The 17,711-nt window shown below is 37.0% G+C and overlaps 4 protein-coding genes and 1 long non-coding RNA gene across 5 annotated transcripts; 3 read left to right on the top strand and 2 right to left on the bottom strand.

The window, feature by feature from the left end:
- Window positions 1–2,412: 2,412 nt before the first annotated feature.
- Window positions 2,413–3,477, bottom strand: LOC144411772 (uncharacterized). The gene is made up of 2 exons (XR_013468875.1): window positions 3,357–3,477; window positions 2,413–2,761 (listed from the first exon to the last, which is right to left on the bottom strand). It is a non-coding gene; the product is annotated as an uncharacterized LOC144411772 (long non-coding RNA).
- Window positions 3,439–6,271, top strand: LOC144411763 (uncharacterized). Its single transcript, XM_078109354.1, has 2 exons — window positions 3,439–3,887; window positions 4,120–6,271. Exon 2 carries the CDS (start codon window positions 5,488–5,490, stop codon window positions 6,247–6,249), a length of 762 nt encoding a protein of 253 aa, XP_077965480.1. The 5' UTR covers window positions 3,439–3,887; window positions 4,120–5,487; the 3' UTR covers window positions 6,250–6,271.
- Window positions 6,272–6,507: 236 nt separating this feature from the next.
- LOC144411792 (uncharacterized) lies at window positions 6,508–9,245 on the top strand. Its single transcript, XM_078109378.1, has 2 exons — window positions 6,508–9,144; window positions 9,234–9,245. Exons 1-2 carry the CDS (start codon window positions 6,508–6,510, stop codon window positions 9,243–9,245), a joined length of 2,649 nt encoding a protein of 882 aa, XP_077965504.1.
- LOC144411762 (uncharacterized) lies at window positions 9,243–11,374 on the top strand. Its single transcript, XM_078109352.1, has 2 exons — window positions 9,243–11,050; window positions 11,283–11,374. The coding sequence occupies exon 1, from the start codon at window positions 9,265–9,267 to the stop codon at window positions 10,429–10,431; it is 1,167 nt and encodes a 388-aa protein (XP_077965478.1). The 5' UTR covers window positions 9,243–9,264; the 3' UTR covers window positions 10,432–11,050; window positions 11,283–11,374.
- A 44-nt stretch (window positions 11,375–11,418) lies between these two features.
- Window positions 11,419–16,475, bottom strand: LOC144411760 (uncharacterized). The gene is made up of 3 exons (XM_078109349.1): window positions 15,151–16,475; window positions 12,868–13,028; window positions 11,419–11,644 (listed from the first exon to the last, which is right to left on the bottom strand). Exons 1-3 carry the CDS (start codon window positions 16,382–16,384, stop codon window positions 11,555–11,557), a joined length of 1,485 nt encoding a protein of 494 aa, XP_077965475.1. The 5' UTR covers window positions 16,385–16,475; the 3' UTR covers window positions 11,419–11,554.
- Window positions 16,476–17,711: the final 1,236 nt, after the last annotated feature.

Below are 17,711 nucleotides of genomic sequence, written 5' to 3'. Positions count from 1 at the left end.
TGTGATAGTAGTGACAAAACGCAGAACCAACTTGGTTGGTTCTTGACGATGGCACTAAGCTTGCTCACGCTGCACGTTTTTAAATTACTCAATATAACAATTCGTAATAAAATGAGTGTCGCAAGAAATGTGACAAAAGGAAAACACGGCGGAAACGTATTTCCTTGCCCATCACACAGTGTCTGTTTTAACTTCAAGTACCGTAATATCTGTCACGAAAGAAAATAATTTGAAGCGACATTAAACACGAGATGCGCAAAATACAACGGTAATTCTCGGGAATTAACTTTAAAATAACTGAAGGCTTTGTATATCTTCTTCAAAAGAACGCCACCCATGCAACATAATAGGCTAATAGTCTGATTAGAACGGTAAACTCTCGTTATTTATTAAATTTGAACTAAGTAAACTAGCGATATTTCGATCACTTTAGGGGTTTCTCCGACTTGCGGCCCGCGAGACCTCCTCAAAAGCTTTTGCGGTCCTTCAACCTAGCAACCTTGAAGCACCCTGGGGTAGACTAATTTCAAACTACAGTTGTGACTTGTATGCTTCGGTATTTCGATTCACGTTGAGACTGGAGGCATGAATCTTTATTGTCACACACCCTCAGGATTAGAGCTCAACCGATATATATATATATATCGGTCCGATATTGCGTGTTTGCCGATATACCATATATATCGGCTATATATAACAGTGAAAAAACTAAAAATGTTCGTAAAAGTTGTTTTATTTACTGTTGGTTGTGATTATTTTTAATGGATAATACACTTATGTGGTTTATTGTTTTTATAATTAAATTACACATGAGGGGGCACCAAAGTCTTCAGTGCTTAGGGCACCAAAGGGGCTTAAACCGCCCCTGCCCGTACGCCAAAAGATTTCTTAACGTTCCGATATTTAGACAGACAGCGTCTCGATGACAAAATGGCCAATGAAGACAGCCGTGATGGTTTTAAATGCCCCTAATGTAAAATCGTCGAATTTGAAGTTGAAAAAATCACAGCTGTGGTCTTTGAAGGTGTCCCGATTTGAGGTCACAAAAATATGGTAACCCTGTTTATGGGTAGAGGTTCTAATACTAGCCACTTAGGTTGGCAATTCAAATGACTGATTTGCTAGAAATGATATTTTACAACCTCCTTGATTGCTACGCGCACTCATTACGTAATAACAGCAAATTAATTGACACAATGACAAAACAATAGCCTACCGGCCAAAATCAGTTCGTGTAACTTGAATCAAAATACAACTTAAAAGTGAGATGGAACAGATTGTTTCTAGGAATAAAGAACTGCTGGAGGAATCCTTTCTAGGCAAAGTATTATGAATACATTTTGTGTATTACATTTCGTTCGTTCTTATCTTATTATTATGTTTCCCCTGATGTCCTTATTTTGGGGTTCATATCGATGGCAGCCCTGAATATAAAGCTAGTTGTATATAGCAAACCACAGATATTTTGAAAATTGTCAAAGCAATGAATGGACACGAAATAAATTGAAGAAAACAAAGTATACGTTTTAGGTAATATTAGTTTAAGAAATTGAATATCACGGGATATACTGTAACTGCTACTATACAATATTACCATATCATTTCTGCACGGTACACTTGAAAAATTCTTTGGTCAATACTGAAGCTGTTTCTTGTCTTATATTGGCTCTTTTGATTTTTTGACTTAGCGAGATATCTAAATTGCTAATAATCTGTTTTTTTGTGTATTTCGTGCTTATACCAATTCCATCACGAACTTAGACAAGCACCAACCGATAACTGCTTGGAGGTATTAGATAGAATAAGAGTTGCTTCGAAGCGATGAAGAAAGTAAAAGTAGCGGTCGTTATGTGCGACAGCAGCGTATCCACTTCATATTTAAGAACAGGTAGGCCAAAGTATATCACCCAGCAATGCCGTAAATTATTGGCAAGCTGGTATGTAGTATAGTTGATATATATTTTATTTTAAACTCATTCATGGCAAGAAAAAGGGGGCCTCCAGAAGTATCTGTACCAAGATGGCGCACAACCTGAACATAGTAGTTGTACCAGGTTAGGGTTCAGGTTGTGCGCCATCCTGGTGCACATACTTCGGGAGCGCCGAAAAAGGACCACAAACGGGAAAAAACAGGATAACCTCTCTTTTCGATGGTAATATACACTCACGAGCAGTAGATATACGACCAACATAGTGTTGCATACACACTATCGAAACTTTTACATGCTTTACATCGTCATTAAAACCAAATCAAAATATAACCAACGTAGTGTAAGTAATTTTATTCGAACCATAAAAAGAAGAGTGCGGCATAAAAACACTTATTGTTCGATTTAACCGGCACTTACTAATAGGTATTATATTTTTGCAATAACTTCCCGAGTCCTAGGTAGAAAACAGTGTTTCCCAACCGCGAATGTTAACTGCTTAGTTGAATAAAATGTAGTAAAAAAAATGTCGCTATAATATATGATTAGTTTTCCGTCGATAAGTTGCGTGTGTTAAAAGTGTGGTATTGAAAAATACCGGCTTTAAATCCAATGTTCCTCACCTCACCCAATGTGTAATAAATTGGCTAATGCAGATCTGGAACAAATAGTAGATCCTTATATATCAATGACTGCCTTTATTATAGATTGGGTCATCATGATGCGAGAATAGTATTTAATATAAGCTGTCCAGATACACTATCTACTCTATTCCCTTTGCATTCAGAGCATCACGCAGATTCTGGAAATAGTTCAAGTCAGGATATCCATTGCTAAAAAAACAAAAAACCAAGATTAAATTTAGAGGTATTGCATCAGTTATTTATTGATTACACAGGTTAGATATGTTAGATCTCCAGTCAGATCAGAGTCCATGTCAATCCTTTCAGGCTATTGAAAATTCACATTGAAATAAAGTAAAAAGAAAAAGCAAATTAAATTACCTTTCCAGGACTAGCTTAGTTGGTTGAAAATCTATCATTTGACAATATGAGTGATACACAATAAATAGTAGGCCTATTCTAGTCTGACAGATATCAGATGGTGCATTATTATTTGAGCCTGAATGCACAAATAATATGTAAGTCATTGTTATGCTGAGGATGTGAAATAACATTATATACAAGTGCCAGTCTGGTGGGAATGGATAAAATTTAAAGCATTGGGAGCTTTTTCTACTAAAAAGAAACCACACTATATTTTCTTCATATTCAACTTCGTGGTTTTGAAGTGCATAGATGCGGCGGTCATTATCTTCATTATAAATAAGCATGTAGTTTAGTTCATAATATCTGGCAAGTTTTACATAATTTTTATTAGTCTTCAATGACAATTTTCATTCTTATGTAAAACAGTAAAAAAATTTACTTTTCAATTCCTCCTGTTTTGTTGGTTTTGCTGGGAATGTCAGGATTCCATATTAATCTTCCATTTTGTTGTGAAATTCCCTTCAACTCCAAAGAGTATTCCAGCTTGAAAAGCTTTGTGTAAGTTCGAAAATTGGCATTATCTTCTATCAATGGGGATTTCCCTAAAGTGAAACGACAAATGGAAAATTCCAGCTGTCCACATATGTTGCAATCGACTCTCGCTGGACAAGTCTAATCTTGCCTCGCTCTCACGTGACTCGCTGCCGTGTTTGACGGCAGTCGTTGCTTAATATTCGCATAGATTGCTTTTTATGTGTTAAATTAGTTACGTTTAACGTCCGGTTGTAGGGATAATAATTGCCCATACCCAAGGCTTATGTTATTGGAACATATAACTGCTGTAACTTTTATTGTAGAATATTATATAAGCTATAAATAGACTGTAATTTGATTGATTGATTCTCTGAATCCTGAACTGAAATTGAAGTTATTTCTGAATATTTGTTATCGCCTGGCTTAAAACGTTTCGGTAAGTTTTAGTATTTGTTGTTTATGATAAGAATTCTTGTTATTAGTTCAAATAATATTCCAAATAATAATATTTAATTGGTATTTAAATAGTATATAGTATTTCATGTTAATTAAATACTGTCAGTAGAGCTAGACAATGTCACATTGTTTAATGATTAAGTTTGCAAGTGCTTTAATGCATTATTGTTATTTTCTGTGGTCTGTATTTGAATATTTTCATTTAAATTCAGAAAACCGCTACGCTACACATCACCATACATATTGCATCATTCTGTTATTAGTACGCTACACCTCTTTAACCTCATTCAACATTGTGAACTGTTTTACTGGATTTAATTCAATATATCAAATTTCATTGTACAACATTTGATATTTGTGGCATTGGAGGACACACTGAGAGTTGCGCGTTTTCGAATAGTTTTTCAAGAACCAAAGAACAGCCAGATATTTCAGTCACCCCCTTATGCGACACCTGTATTTGCCAGGATACATAGAAAAGGTGTTACATAATAAGTTTTCGAAACGAAATCATGAACTTGAGTTCGAGTGATGAAGATTACTCACCCAGAAAACTGGCTTTGAGGCAACTGGCTAACTATACAACAGCCGCTTGTCAGAAGATGCCATCACTGGCTGATGTCAAAAAACAACGTACAACATTAGAACATTTATATTTCATGGCTGAAAAAGCAATTGCTGATCAGGATTTGCATGTGCTAAATTCTGTTATGTCAAGTATTGATGATCCTTTTGCCAAACTTGTGGAAATGTACTCTGAGAGTATATCAGCTGCACCCAATGATGAAATAAGATTGAAATTCGAAAATGAACTTTGGAATGTGAATAAAGACATTGACAACCTTTTTGCTCGAGTACGTGAATTCACACATTTACAAAACCCCAAAACGTGGAGTTCAAATCAATGCAAAGATTCTGAACTTCCCGATTCCAGAAGAGAAAGAGCGGAAAGTGAAGTCGTGTCCTTGTCTGGTAGCATACGAAGTAAACGCTCTTATGCGAGTAGCAAGACATCAATATGCAGCAAAGGGTCTGTACATATGGCCAAGGCACAAGTTAAGCGTGAAAGAGCTCGAATTGCATTGCAAAGAACAGAAGCAAAGCAGAGAATTGAAGATGAAAAACGCAAAATTGAACATGAAAATTAAATATTGGAAGCAAAATTTGATTTGCAAGAAGCAGAAGCAGAGGCTGCTGTTTGGGAGAATTTGTCTGTGGTTGATGATGCTGGAAGTTCTCGGTCTTCATCAGATATATTCATCAGATCTGGTGTTCAAAAGGAAGCTACAGCTGTAGTAACTTCGCGGACTGTAGAACACGAACAACAACCTGAGAGAAACGTTACTAATCAACAGGTGGTAAGTCAATCATCTCCTATCGCTACAACTAAACCTGCTGTTTCACCTAAACAAGATGTGGTGTCTTCAAGCAATGATGACAGCGTGAATTCTGGATTTTCCCAACAGTCCGCTGATTTTGCACTGAACACAGATTCAAATAATGAACATAATATATCTAAACCTTTGGTCACTGACACTGATAAATTTGCTCAGAGTATAGTCAGAGCTTTTGGTGAAGCCATGCATGCTCCAAAGTTGGAATATTTGACATTTTCTGGTAATCCTATTGACTACTATATTTTCAAGAAAAATTTTGAAACTAATATTGATGCTAAAGCACCCACAGATGCCTTGAAATTAGCTTTCTTACTGCATCAATGCAAAGGAAAAGCGAAATCGCTCATACAACACTGTTCTATATTTGAACCAGAAGTGGGTTATGCCAAGGCTAAAGATATTCTTCATAAGAAATTTGGAGATTCAGATGTTGTAACTGAAGCTTTTAAAGAACAGTTGCATCGTTGTTCGAATATAAAACCAGATGATCATGCAGCACTGCAAGACTATGCTCTTTTAATGAGAAAATGTGTTCTTGTGCTCGGTAAGCTTGATAGCCTTGGAGAAATGAATACATCTGATCGTATTATCGATTTTGCCAGTAAGCTACCATACAGCTCACAGAAAGGATGGGAAAGGAAAGCTGTGAAGATCAAAAATAATACTGGTAAAAAGGCTCAGATATGGGACTTGGCTGATTTCATTGAAGAGGAAGCTGATATTGCAGGTTCAAATACTGCGAAATCATTGAACATCAGAAGACGTGAAGATAAGCCACAACAAAAACGGCAATCAACACGAAAGTCTACAACTTATACTGTGAAAACTGAGGATGTCAAAGCAACTTCTCATGTCCAGAGTCCTGCTATTTTAAAATGTAAGTGTTGTTCCTTTTCCCACCTTTTGTCAAAATGTGAAAAGTTTAATTCTAAATCGATTGAATAACGAGTAAAATTCCTGAAAGAAATTGGTTTCTGCTTCAATTGTCTACGTGGAGGTCACTTGGTAAAGGACTGCAAGTCACAATATACATGCTCTGTTAAAGGGTGTGGACGAAGACATCATACTTTGTTGCATTTAAATACAAAGAAATTAGAAAATGAAGAAAATGCAAACTTCAACAAGAATGATGACAAACAAAGCTCAATTCAGAAGAATGTGACTACTGCAGTTCAAGCTAATTCAAATGCATGCAAGAGCTCCATGTATACTTACAGAAATATTTTGCCTGTCAGGATTCGAGCAAATAACGTTGAAGTGGAAACATATGCTCTGGTCGATATTGGGTCCGACACAACTTTTTGTGAAACAAGCTTAATTGAAGAACTTGGTTTGACTGGAAAACAAAGAACTGTTGAAATCAACACATTAGGACAACGACCAGTCATGCATGATGGTGTTGTTGTAAATCTCACTGTTGCATCAATTGACGATGCAGAAGAAATATTCATTGAAAATGTGATGTCTATTGACAAGATTCCAGTTCAACCAAATCCTATTCCATCTGAAGAAGAACTCAAGCTACTTCCTCATCTGCAAGAACTTAATCTACGTAAAATTAAAAATAAAAATGTTTCTCTGCTTATTGGAACTGATTGTCCATATGCACATCATGTGTTGGAAGTTCGAACTGGAAACAAGAAGCAGCCATTTGCACAAAAGTCTCCATTGGGATGGTCGATTATTGGACCATCAGTGAATATGCCATCAACGCACAAGATTCATGTCAACTTTGTGAAGTCTGATATGTTACTCGAAGAAGAGATAAGAAGAACATGGTACACTGATTTTGAAGATGAGATTGGAGATTTGACATTTCCAACCTCGAAAGAAGATAGACATGTTCTAAATTTTCTGAAGAGCTCTGTAGAGCATTTCGATGGTCATTTCACAATACCTTTACCTTGGCGTCCTGGGACACAGCTGCCGAGCGGAAGTCGTGCATTGGCTGAACGCAGATTGGAGTATCTCCATAAACGTTTGTCTAAAAATGATGATTTGAGAGAGAAATACACAGAAAAAATGCAGGAATATATTACAAAAGGTTTTGCGAAAAAGCTTTCGCAAGAAGAAGATATCCCTGCAGGTCCTGTTTGGTATTTGTGCCACCACCCGGTGTGTACCGCAAACAAACCGAAAGTGCGTATCGTATTTGATTGTGCTGCAATTTATAAAGGTGTTTCTCTTAATGACACTCTCATGCCTGGACCAGACTTGGTGTCAAGCCTTATTGGTGTGTTGACTCAATTTCGTAAGGGACGCATAGCTTTAGTTGCTGATATTGAAGCTATGTTTCATCAAATTAAAGTTAAGAAAGAAGATTGCAATGCTCTGCGATTTCTTTGGTGGCCAAATGGTGATATTTTAAAGAAGGCAGAATTATATTTCATGGAACGTCATATATTTGGAGCTTGCAGTTCACCTTGCATTGCTTCATTCTGCTTGAAGGAAACCGGAAAACGATTTGGTCATGAATTTGATAAAAGAATTTGTGAGATTATTGAAAATGGATTTTATGTAGATGACTGTCTTACATCTTCTGATAGTGATGAAGATGCAATAAACACAAAAACACAACTTTGTAATTTGATGAAGAAGGGAGGTTTCAATCTAACGAAGTGGATTTCAAATAGTTCCACTGTGATGGCCAATATCCCAGAATCTGAACATACCAAATCTGTGAAAGAGTTGGATTTGCATGAACCTCGAAAAGAGCGTGTTCTTGGAGTTTTCTGGAATGTAGATGCCGATGCTTTTCAACTTCGTTCAACTGTACCTAAGTTGAAGACATATACAAGAAGGACAATTTTATCTGCAGTTAATTCACTATTTGATCCCCTGGGAATGCTCGCTCCCGTGATTCTGGTAGCAAAAATGTTGCAACAAGAAATCATCGAAAAAGGTTTCGGCTGGGATGAAGTAATTACAGAAGACAATATTAAAGACTGGGACACTTGGTTCAAACAGCTCACTGATCTTGAATATATTTCGATTCCAAGATGTTTCAAGCCACAAGAATTTGGAAATATCAAACATTGTGAGATACACCATTTTTCAGATGCTTCTAGCTTCGGTTATGGTGTAGTTTCGTATTTGAGGCTGGTCGATGAAAATAATCAAATACACTGCTCATTTTTATGTGGTAAAGCAAAGGTGGCTCCTCCGAGGGCTGAAAGCATTCCTAGACTTGAACTTGTTGCTGCTGTGCTAGCTGTAAAGGCAGATAAGTGGCTACGATTAAAGTTGAATTATTCCGATTGTGAGTCCGTATTTTGGACTGATTCGAGTGCAGTGCGTCAAAGCATATGTAATCCAAGAAAACGTTTTCGTACCTTCGTTGCAAATAGATTGGCCAAGATTCATCGACAGTCAAAGCTGTCTCAATGGCGACAAGTGCCTTCAAAAATCAATCCGGCTGACGATGCATCACGAGGCTTATCATTGAAAACTCTCATCAATAAAAGTCGTTGGCTGCTTGCACCTGAATTTTTATGGAAGACCGAAGATAGTTGGCCAAGAAATTCTGAAGATAAAACGGACCTGCCTGATGAATTTCAGCCAATTGAAAGAAAGAAAGTGGCAACAATTATTGCTTCGGATATTGACACAATTGACAACTTCATTAAAAGCTTTTCTGATTTACAAAGGCTCAAGATTGCCACTGCATGGGTGTTACGCTATAAAAGTTTCCTTCGTAACCACAATTCTGTTACCACAAGAAATATAACTGTGGAAGAAATGCAATACGCAGAGCAAGCACTTGTGAAATATGTTCAGCAGCAGAATTACAAATCTGTCATTGATAATTTATCAGACAAAAATGAAATTGGTGACAGGAAGGCTCGTCACGAGATGAAGAAAGCTGAGCATACAAAGTCAATTGCAAAACTAGATCCAATTATAACTGATGGAATTCTACGGATTGGGAGGAGGTTGGATAAAGCTCCTATTTCATTCGAAATGCGACATCCCATCATTTTACCAAATGATCACCACTTAACCAGATTAATCATTGACTTCTATCACAAGAAAGTTGGACATTCAAGTGTTTCTCATACTTGGAATGTTATTCGTGAAAAATACTGGATCACAAGACCGAGAGCAACAATTCGGCATGAATTAAATAAATGTGTGACCTGCAGAAAAGCTAACACACGACAAGGAGAACAGTTAATGGCTGAACTGCCATCTGCTCGTCTAAAGGTTGGTCAACCACCATTCTATTCAACAGGAATCGACTTCTTCGGCCCATATTTGATCAAACGTGGGAGAAGTGAAATCAAAAGATATGGCTGCATATTTACATGCCTCACAACAAGAGCTGTACATATTGAACTGGCAGAAGATTTATCCACTGATGCTTTCATAAATGCTCTTAGGAGGTTTATGGCAAGAAGATCAAAACCTTTTGAATTGCACAGTGACAATGGAACTAATTTTGTTGGAGCAGAACGAATATTACGAGAAGAAATGCATAAGCTCGATCATACCAAGTTAGATGGATTCTTCAAAAAACAAGAAATCCGCTGGTATTTCAATACTCCAACAGCCAGCAACCAAGGAGGTTCCTGGGAAATTTTAATTCGATCAATAAGAAGAATTTTGAACAAGATATTTTACAAATCTCCTGTTGTATCTCAAGATGTTCTGCATACTGCACTCCTGGAGGCAGAATACATAATCAATTCAAGACCTTTGTGTCCAGTTTCTTTTGATCCAAGAGATAATGCACCATTATCTCCAAATCATCTACTTCTGCAAAAACCAACACCATGTATTTCACCTGGATTATTTAATAATCAAGATTCCTATAGTCGTCTACAGTGGCGTCGAGTTCAACTTCTTGCTGACGAGTTCTGGAGGAGATTCTGCAAAGAATATTTGCCAACCATAGCCATTCGTCAAAAATGGCCGGACAAGACAAGAAACTTCACTGTTGGGGACATAGTACTTGTGGTAAACAACAGTGTATCAAGGGGCAAATGGGAAATGGGACGAATTGTCAACACATATCCGGATCGATTTGACATAGTTCGTAATGTAGATGTCAAAACTCAATGGGGAGTACTGAGAAGACCAATCAACAAGTTATGTCTCATTCAAGAAGCAAATGTGGAAGAAAAGTAATGAAAGAACTGAACTGTTTAAAACAGCTTTTTATGGACTGTTTATTCAAGATGAGAAATCTTGAAAATATTGTACATGTACATACAAGTTGAGATTTCGTCAATTTTTATTATTTGACCATAATTTCGTTTTCTGCAATTTTTGAACTTTCTGTTTTTAAGGGAAATGTATTTATTGTCCCAATGCATACATTTGGGGGGAGTTTATGTAAGTTCGAAAATTGGCATTATCTTCTATCAATGGGGATTTCCCTAAAGTGAAACGACAAATGGAAAATTCCAGCTGTCCACATATGTTGCAATCGACTCTCGCTGGACAAGTCTAATCTTGCCTCGCTCTCACGTGACTCGCTGCCGTGTTTGACGGCAGTCGTTGCTTAATATTCGCATAGATTGCTTTTTATGTGTTAAATTAGTTACGTTTAACGTCCGGTTGTAGGGATAATAATTGCCCATACCCAAGGCTTATGTTATTGGAACATATAACTGCTGTAACTTTTATTGTAGAATATTATATAAGCTATAAATAGACTGTAATTTGATTGATTGATTCTCTGAATCCTGAACTGAAATTGAAGTTATTTCTGAATATTTGTTATCGCCTGGCTTAAAACGTTTCGGTAAGTTTTAGTATTTGTTGTTTATGATAGGAATTCTTGTTATTAGTTCAAATAATATTCCAAATAATAATAATTAATTGGTATTTAAATAGTATATAGTATTTCATGTTAATTAAATACTGTCAGTAGAGCTAGACAATGTCACATTGTTTAATGATTAAGTTTGCAAGTGCTTTAATGCATTATTGTTATTTTCTGTGGTCTGTATTTGAATATTTTCATTTAAATTCAGAAAACCGCTACGCTACACATCACCATACATATTGCATCATTCTGTTATTAGTACGCTACACCTCTTTAACCTCATTCAACATTGTGAACTGTTTTACTGGATTTAATTCAATATATCAAATTTCATTGTACAACATTTGATATTTGTGGCATTGGAGGACACACTGAGAGTTGCGCGTTTTCGAATAGTTTTTCAAGAACCAAAGAACAGCCAGATATTTCAGTCACCCCCTTATGCGACACCTGTATTTGCCAGGATACATAGAAAAGGTGTTACACTTTGTTTATGAGATACCGAACTTTCCATCCTTCATGCGAGTCAGGTAGGTAAGAAACAAACTCTTGAGCTTTGTATAGCTTCCCCTATGAATAGAAAGTTATTTTTACAATTTGTTTGGCTTGATATTCATTCCAATTTGGGGGTAAGGGAATTCGAAGATATAGATCAATTATATCAGAGGTCTCAAACTCGCGGCCCGCAGGACAATAGTTTGTGGCCCCCGTCTTGGTATGAAAGTATAATGTTAGTGCGGCCCGTAAGTCACTCAGCTCAGTTAGAGTGATCGATGCATTTAATATATAATCAGGACACGTAGAGCGAAACAAAATATTTCATAATCTATCCCCCGAAAGGCATATGCGGTACGGTAACCTACTAGTACCGTACCTGTAAGCATGATATTCCACGGACCTTTTCCCCGACCTTAGACCCCCAAAATTGTTTCTTATACGTCACCATTGCAAATTTCTTAGTGCTTAGTTTAAAGGTGGCTTCGCGAGTTGAAGTCTATAAACTGGGGTATATGTTTCACATAATCATTTGGATTCAAAAAATTCAACAACCTGTTTTTCAATAGTACTGGTAGAGAAGTTTAGCCTAGGTATCACTGCTATTTCTAGACTAATTTTTGATTACTGCAATTTTAAGCTACGATGCCCAAGTCATCAGAATGATCATTGGGTTCTTTAATTCATACTTGAATTTCTGAAACACAACCGAAAACTAACAAGGTCCATCGCGGAACTACTAACATTTATGTTTTGCGTATAGAAGAATAGAGAAAGAAGATTTAACTTTCTAAGCTATGCTTTTATTGTGGAAAACCTGATGCGACCCGGACTCACTCAGACTCCGTCTCCCAGGTAAATTGAGTTTGAGACCCCTGAATTATATGGACCTTTGGATCATGAAAGAAGAGAGAATGGAAAAATTATCAAATATTAGTGGACTAAATTGTTTTATTACACTTTTCTTTGCAATTGATAATGGTAATTGGTAATGCTGACTCATTAATTTTATCAATAATAAAACAGACAGATCAAGAATAAAAATATTGCCCACTCATCAATTTCACTAACAATAGAACAGAGAGACTAAGAATAAAAATAGGACTGCATTTAGTTATTGCATAAACATGAATATACAATTAAGAGATAATATAAGTTGAGAATTTTCGGTGCTCCAGAAGTATGTGCACCAAGATGGCGCACAACCTGAACATAGTATGTGTACCAGGTTAGGGTTCAGGTTGTGTACCATCCTGGTGCACATACTTCCGGAGCGCTGAATTTTTAAATTTTCTCACCATCATTTCCCCAGCTTGGAAAGAGAATACAAGTTCCCGTGTTGGCCATTGCTTGTAGCCGGGAAGCGATTCTCCCAAAACTCTTTCCAACATGACTCCATTGCTTGGCTGTCTTTGAATGATTTTCAGGCTATTGGAAGGCGTAACAGTTGTGAAAGTGCCTGCAAATGTTGATTTCCAAAAATTAACTTTGTAAAATTAACCACCAAAGCTTATATTGTAAGATTACCAAGCTTTTTAAAATCAATCATTGACTAAATTGAATTAAAGTCATCATGACTTAGTGTAACTTGAGTCATCTAAATGAAAGTGCGCAGCAGTGTGGCTCATCGTGCTACACGTTAGGGATACGCTCGCCACCGCACCTCTGATTACCCTACAGGGGTTCGAATCCCGTGCAGGGATGGTTATGTGCGAGGATTGCTGGACTCCTCGCCACCGTAGGGTGGTTCACGTAACCGTTGGTAGGTTACGGCTTCCTCCACCATCAAGTCCATGCTTCCCAAAACAAGTAACTGACTAATCCCATACTCGACATGGAATGGTAACTGGACGAGAGGCCGTGGTTCACCATAAGGTTAAGCCGTCTGCTCTCAAATTTCCTCTCCCCCGAGATAAATATTTGAATCCTATCCTATCCTAAATGACTCAGATTTGCACTCAACTAATTATCACGTAGATCCGTGATTGACTCAAGTTGAGGGACTTCTATTCATCATTGCTTTCAAATATGCCTGTGCTCAGTAGCAATAAGGAGGCTGTGTAACCAGCCAATGATATGTAATCAATGTAATTGATATTCAAAAGGATCAAAATCTTCCGTTCCGGCATTCAGGCATTGCCTATGCAATTTATTGCACCCTGGTTGAGGTGGTGGGCATGTGACTCATATGATCTTCACCATCAATGAGTTTAAATTATTATCTATAGACCAGTCTGGATTTCATGGCCTTTTTGAACGAGAAATCGGGCGTGCAATCAGAAATTCCCGCGTGCAAATAAGAATTCCTGGCGTGCAATTATAGCTCACGACGTGCAAAACAACTGCACTCGCGTGCAACTGACTTTGACATCAGATACCTCTCAATACATCCGCGTAAAATTACCGGTATCGGATAAAAAATACGTTGAATCAGAGATAAAAATAGACGTTTGAGCTTTGACCCCAAACATTATTTCTACAGTTTGTCGCTAATTTTGAGAGTGTTTGTGCGACTTTGGATACCGGTAAAATTATTGGATAAAAAATACGTTGAACCAGAGCAAAATGGACATACTTTGTCATTAACTTTGGTAGTGTTTTTACGTAGAATTAATTGATAAAAAATACGTCAAATTAGAGCAAAATGGACGTTTGACCTTTGACCCCAAACATTATTTTCATACTTCGTCACTAATTTTGGGAGTGTTTGATCAACTTTAGATACCGGTACTGTTCAGTACATTCGTGTAAAATTATTGTATGAAAAATACGCTGAATCAGAGCCGTACTTGGCCATTGGTGCGGAGGCGATCTTTTCGTCCATAACTATTCTCACGGGATTCCTATTTCCTATCATTCAACACGATATGGACCTTTCCCCGAGAATCGACTTCCTTGTTTACTTCGTGACATTGGCCAATCAGCAAGATGCAAAAAAGAACGTAACAATGAGAGGAATTTTTCGCGGGTCAAAGGTTGGGGAAAGGTCCATGGTCTTTTTGCTTCGCAATATTTCGATCAGACCAAATCTTGCAGGCTGGTATTTGTCGACAATTGTGGAGTTATAATATTTTGGCATCTTTATATTACTGGATTATTGATTTTAAAACCATTCAAACCGATTTACATTGGTGAGCAATTGCAAATTTTCGGCGTGCAAAATTGATTTCGCTCGCGTGCATTTTTGCGGAGCGCTAGCGCCCTCGGGCGTGCACCTGCCATGGAATCCAGTCTGGTCTATAGATAATATTTAAAAACGACATTTTTGAGTTCGTAATAAATTATGAATATGTTATTATTTTAAATTAGGTCAAGTTCAATAATCAGCGCATCAGCACTCAGGCCTGCAGTACACAAATGTCCTTCATAGGTTTACAAACTATTTTCCTTTTCGAATAGATTTATCGTGTAATAAACCTTTCACATTTCTAGTGATAATTTTGTTGAAATGATAAAGGACATAATATCCAGTACGATACATCTGATCCTAGAAAATGAGTTGTTATCATTTCGACCAAATTTGTTTGTATTCTAATAGAACTTATTCTTAGAACTTTCATATTTTAGTATCGCAACCCTACCTGCCCCAGCGTTCTGCATCTGAGAAGGGTTCTCTCTGGGTTTTGTAGTCAGGCGGCGTATGAACTCATTCATCAGTAGAGCATTACATTTTTCAGACTTTTGAACCAGATTTTCAAATCGTATACTATCTTTTAGATATTCCAGCGAAAAGCAATGCATTCTCAGGAGACTGAAAAGTTCATGGAAATATTGCTCTCGGTTACGAATGTCATGTCTAACCCATTTTAAAGCGGCTTGCCATTTAACAGTCTCAGAGGAATATTTCGTGTTTGCTGATTTGAAAAGTGTAATTATATCATTTTTTTGAATATCACAGAATTCCCCTTTCTCAATGAGTTGTTCAAAGTTGATTTCCATGAATCTATTTAACACATAGCTAACTGCGTTTAGATTAGGTACTTGATGAGTTTCAGCCATATTCTTCAGCATGAAGCAGTTGTCAATCTCAAGATTCGTCTCAAGATTCTTGACATTAGAGAATAATACAGTGATGACTGAATTCTTTGCAATGTTATTACTTTTCACCAGTGGTTCTTCTAACACTGTCTCCAGAAGAAACTTGAAAGGATAAGTCTGGATATTGATGACTGTTACAAGATTGCCGAAACATCTCTCTGCATGTTCATCTTTTGCTCTTGCCCATGTTATCATAGCTTGCCATGATGTTTGATAACTTACATTTGAAACTTTTATGTAACGCAGGAGATCTGGCTTGATAATAAACGGGAACATCTCGGAGGAAATTACTGATTTGAAATTAGTGATCAGCACATGTTCTGCTTGTTCTTTTACATCATGACGATCGTATGCTTGAGCCAAGTTGATGACAGAAAGACAATTGGTTCGAGACAGATTGGTTTCCAAGTAATGGAAGCAAAAGTTTGTCAAACTAACCATTTGTAACAGGTTGGATGCTTGCAGGATTTGTTGAACGTATTCCATTTTCAAATTTGCTCCTCCTTTATACATGAACTCTATACATTGGGAAATCCCATTTTGATCAACATTCTTCATATCAATAAAACCATCACGAGATTCCTTCATTTTGCTTGAAAACATTGCTTTAAAGTATCCTGATGAGGCTGCCAATACACAGCGATGAGCACGGAAGGATTTGTCACCAACTTTGACATCGAAATCGCAGAGAATGTTTTGTTCTCTCAAGCTATCGAGTGATGTCATAAGCAAACTGGCTTGTGTTGAATTTGTTTGTTTTATGTAATCTTCATTCATAATCAGTCACCTCAACCTTCTGACCTTGCTCAGATTAGTAACTAAATACTCAAATATAACAATTCTAATGCCTGTTTAAATATAAACAATTTTTATTATATCTTTCTACAGTTCTATTAGTCTATACCCATATTCTGATACCGGTATTCAATAAAAATATGCAAGATAAATTAAAAGGAAAGATAGACATAGACTACTAATTACTAAATAGATAGATATAGTTTATTCGAATACTCCATAATACTGTAATATACAGAAATTTTGAATGGATAATTCTGGAGGGCAAGCAAAACCTTTAAAAAGGTTAAAAACATGAGAAATATCATGTGCCCGCCCACCCTGCCACCAGCACACACACAAAAATAAATTACAAAAAAACTAATTCAAAAAAGGTTTAGGCCAAAAATAATCAAACTCGAATGTAAGGAACCTCCTGGCCAATGGCCAATTCAATATGTACCTATCTACTGGTATATGCCAGCGATGCGCTGTTAATTAAATGTGTATTTTGCGCCATCCCGCAGCAGCGTAAACTGAATGTTACGATAAATTGATGAACAAGGTAGACAGAGTCAAGTCAAGTTTGTTTTTTCCAACCAGTAAAATCAACAACAGTCGAAGATCAGCCAATAAAAAATAAATAAATCAGGTATAATATTGAAAAAGAGAATTTATACAGTTTTACTGGAGACAGATAATTAATATAAATTGTAATAAAAATTTCCCTTTCACGAGAGCCACATAGGGAAAACCAACGAATGGACGGGGAATCCCCGAGGTTATCTGGATTATGGATCAAAGCATGACTGTGCTTTGAAAGATACCCATTGAGGTGTATATCAATGAAGATATCGGATACCCCAGGTTGGGGAATTTTGAAGGTGGTTAGCCACGTGGTTACATTGTGAAATGCCAGGCGATGTCTACTTATGGGGGGGGGGGAATCAGGTACCGTAAAGCAGTGATTTTTAACCAGTGTTCCGCGGAACACTGGTGTTCAGCGAGAGACCTTCAGGTGTTCCGCGGAAAATTGCTTTTTTGAAGGAATATTACGTTATAACTGAAATTCAACCAGCCGATGAACTTTTACAAATTACACAAGGCTGCGGGTTGATGTATGTAGGTACTAGATTGGGACCTCCAGAAAATTTCCAATTCTTGCTAAAAAGCGCTTCCAATCTTGCTACCGTTTTTATCTACTTATCCTTGCGAAATGAGCTTTTTGAACATGATCGACCTAGGGCTCGACAATATAATCGAATAGCGAATGGAAAATTAAAATATTCGAATGGCATTTTACTATTCGTAGGCTATATCCGATAGCACG

The sequence above is a fragment of the Styela clava genome, chromosome 15 (genome assembly GCF_964204865.1).
Source record: "Styela clava chromosome 15, kaStyClav1.hap1.2, whole genome shotgun sequence".
In the NCBI taxonomy this organism is placed as follows: Eukaryota; Metazoa; Chordata; class Ascidiacea; order Stolidobranchia; family Styelidae; genus Styela; species Styela clava.
Note: the sequence above shows the minus strand (reverse complement) of the source record. Positions and strands in the feature narration are given on the sequence as shown.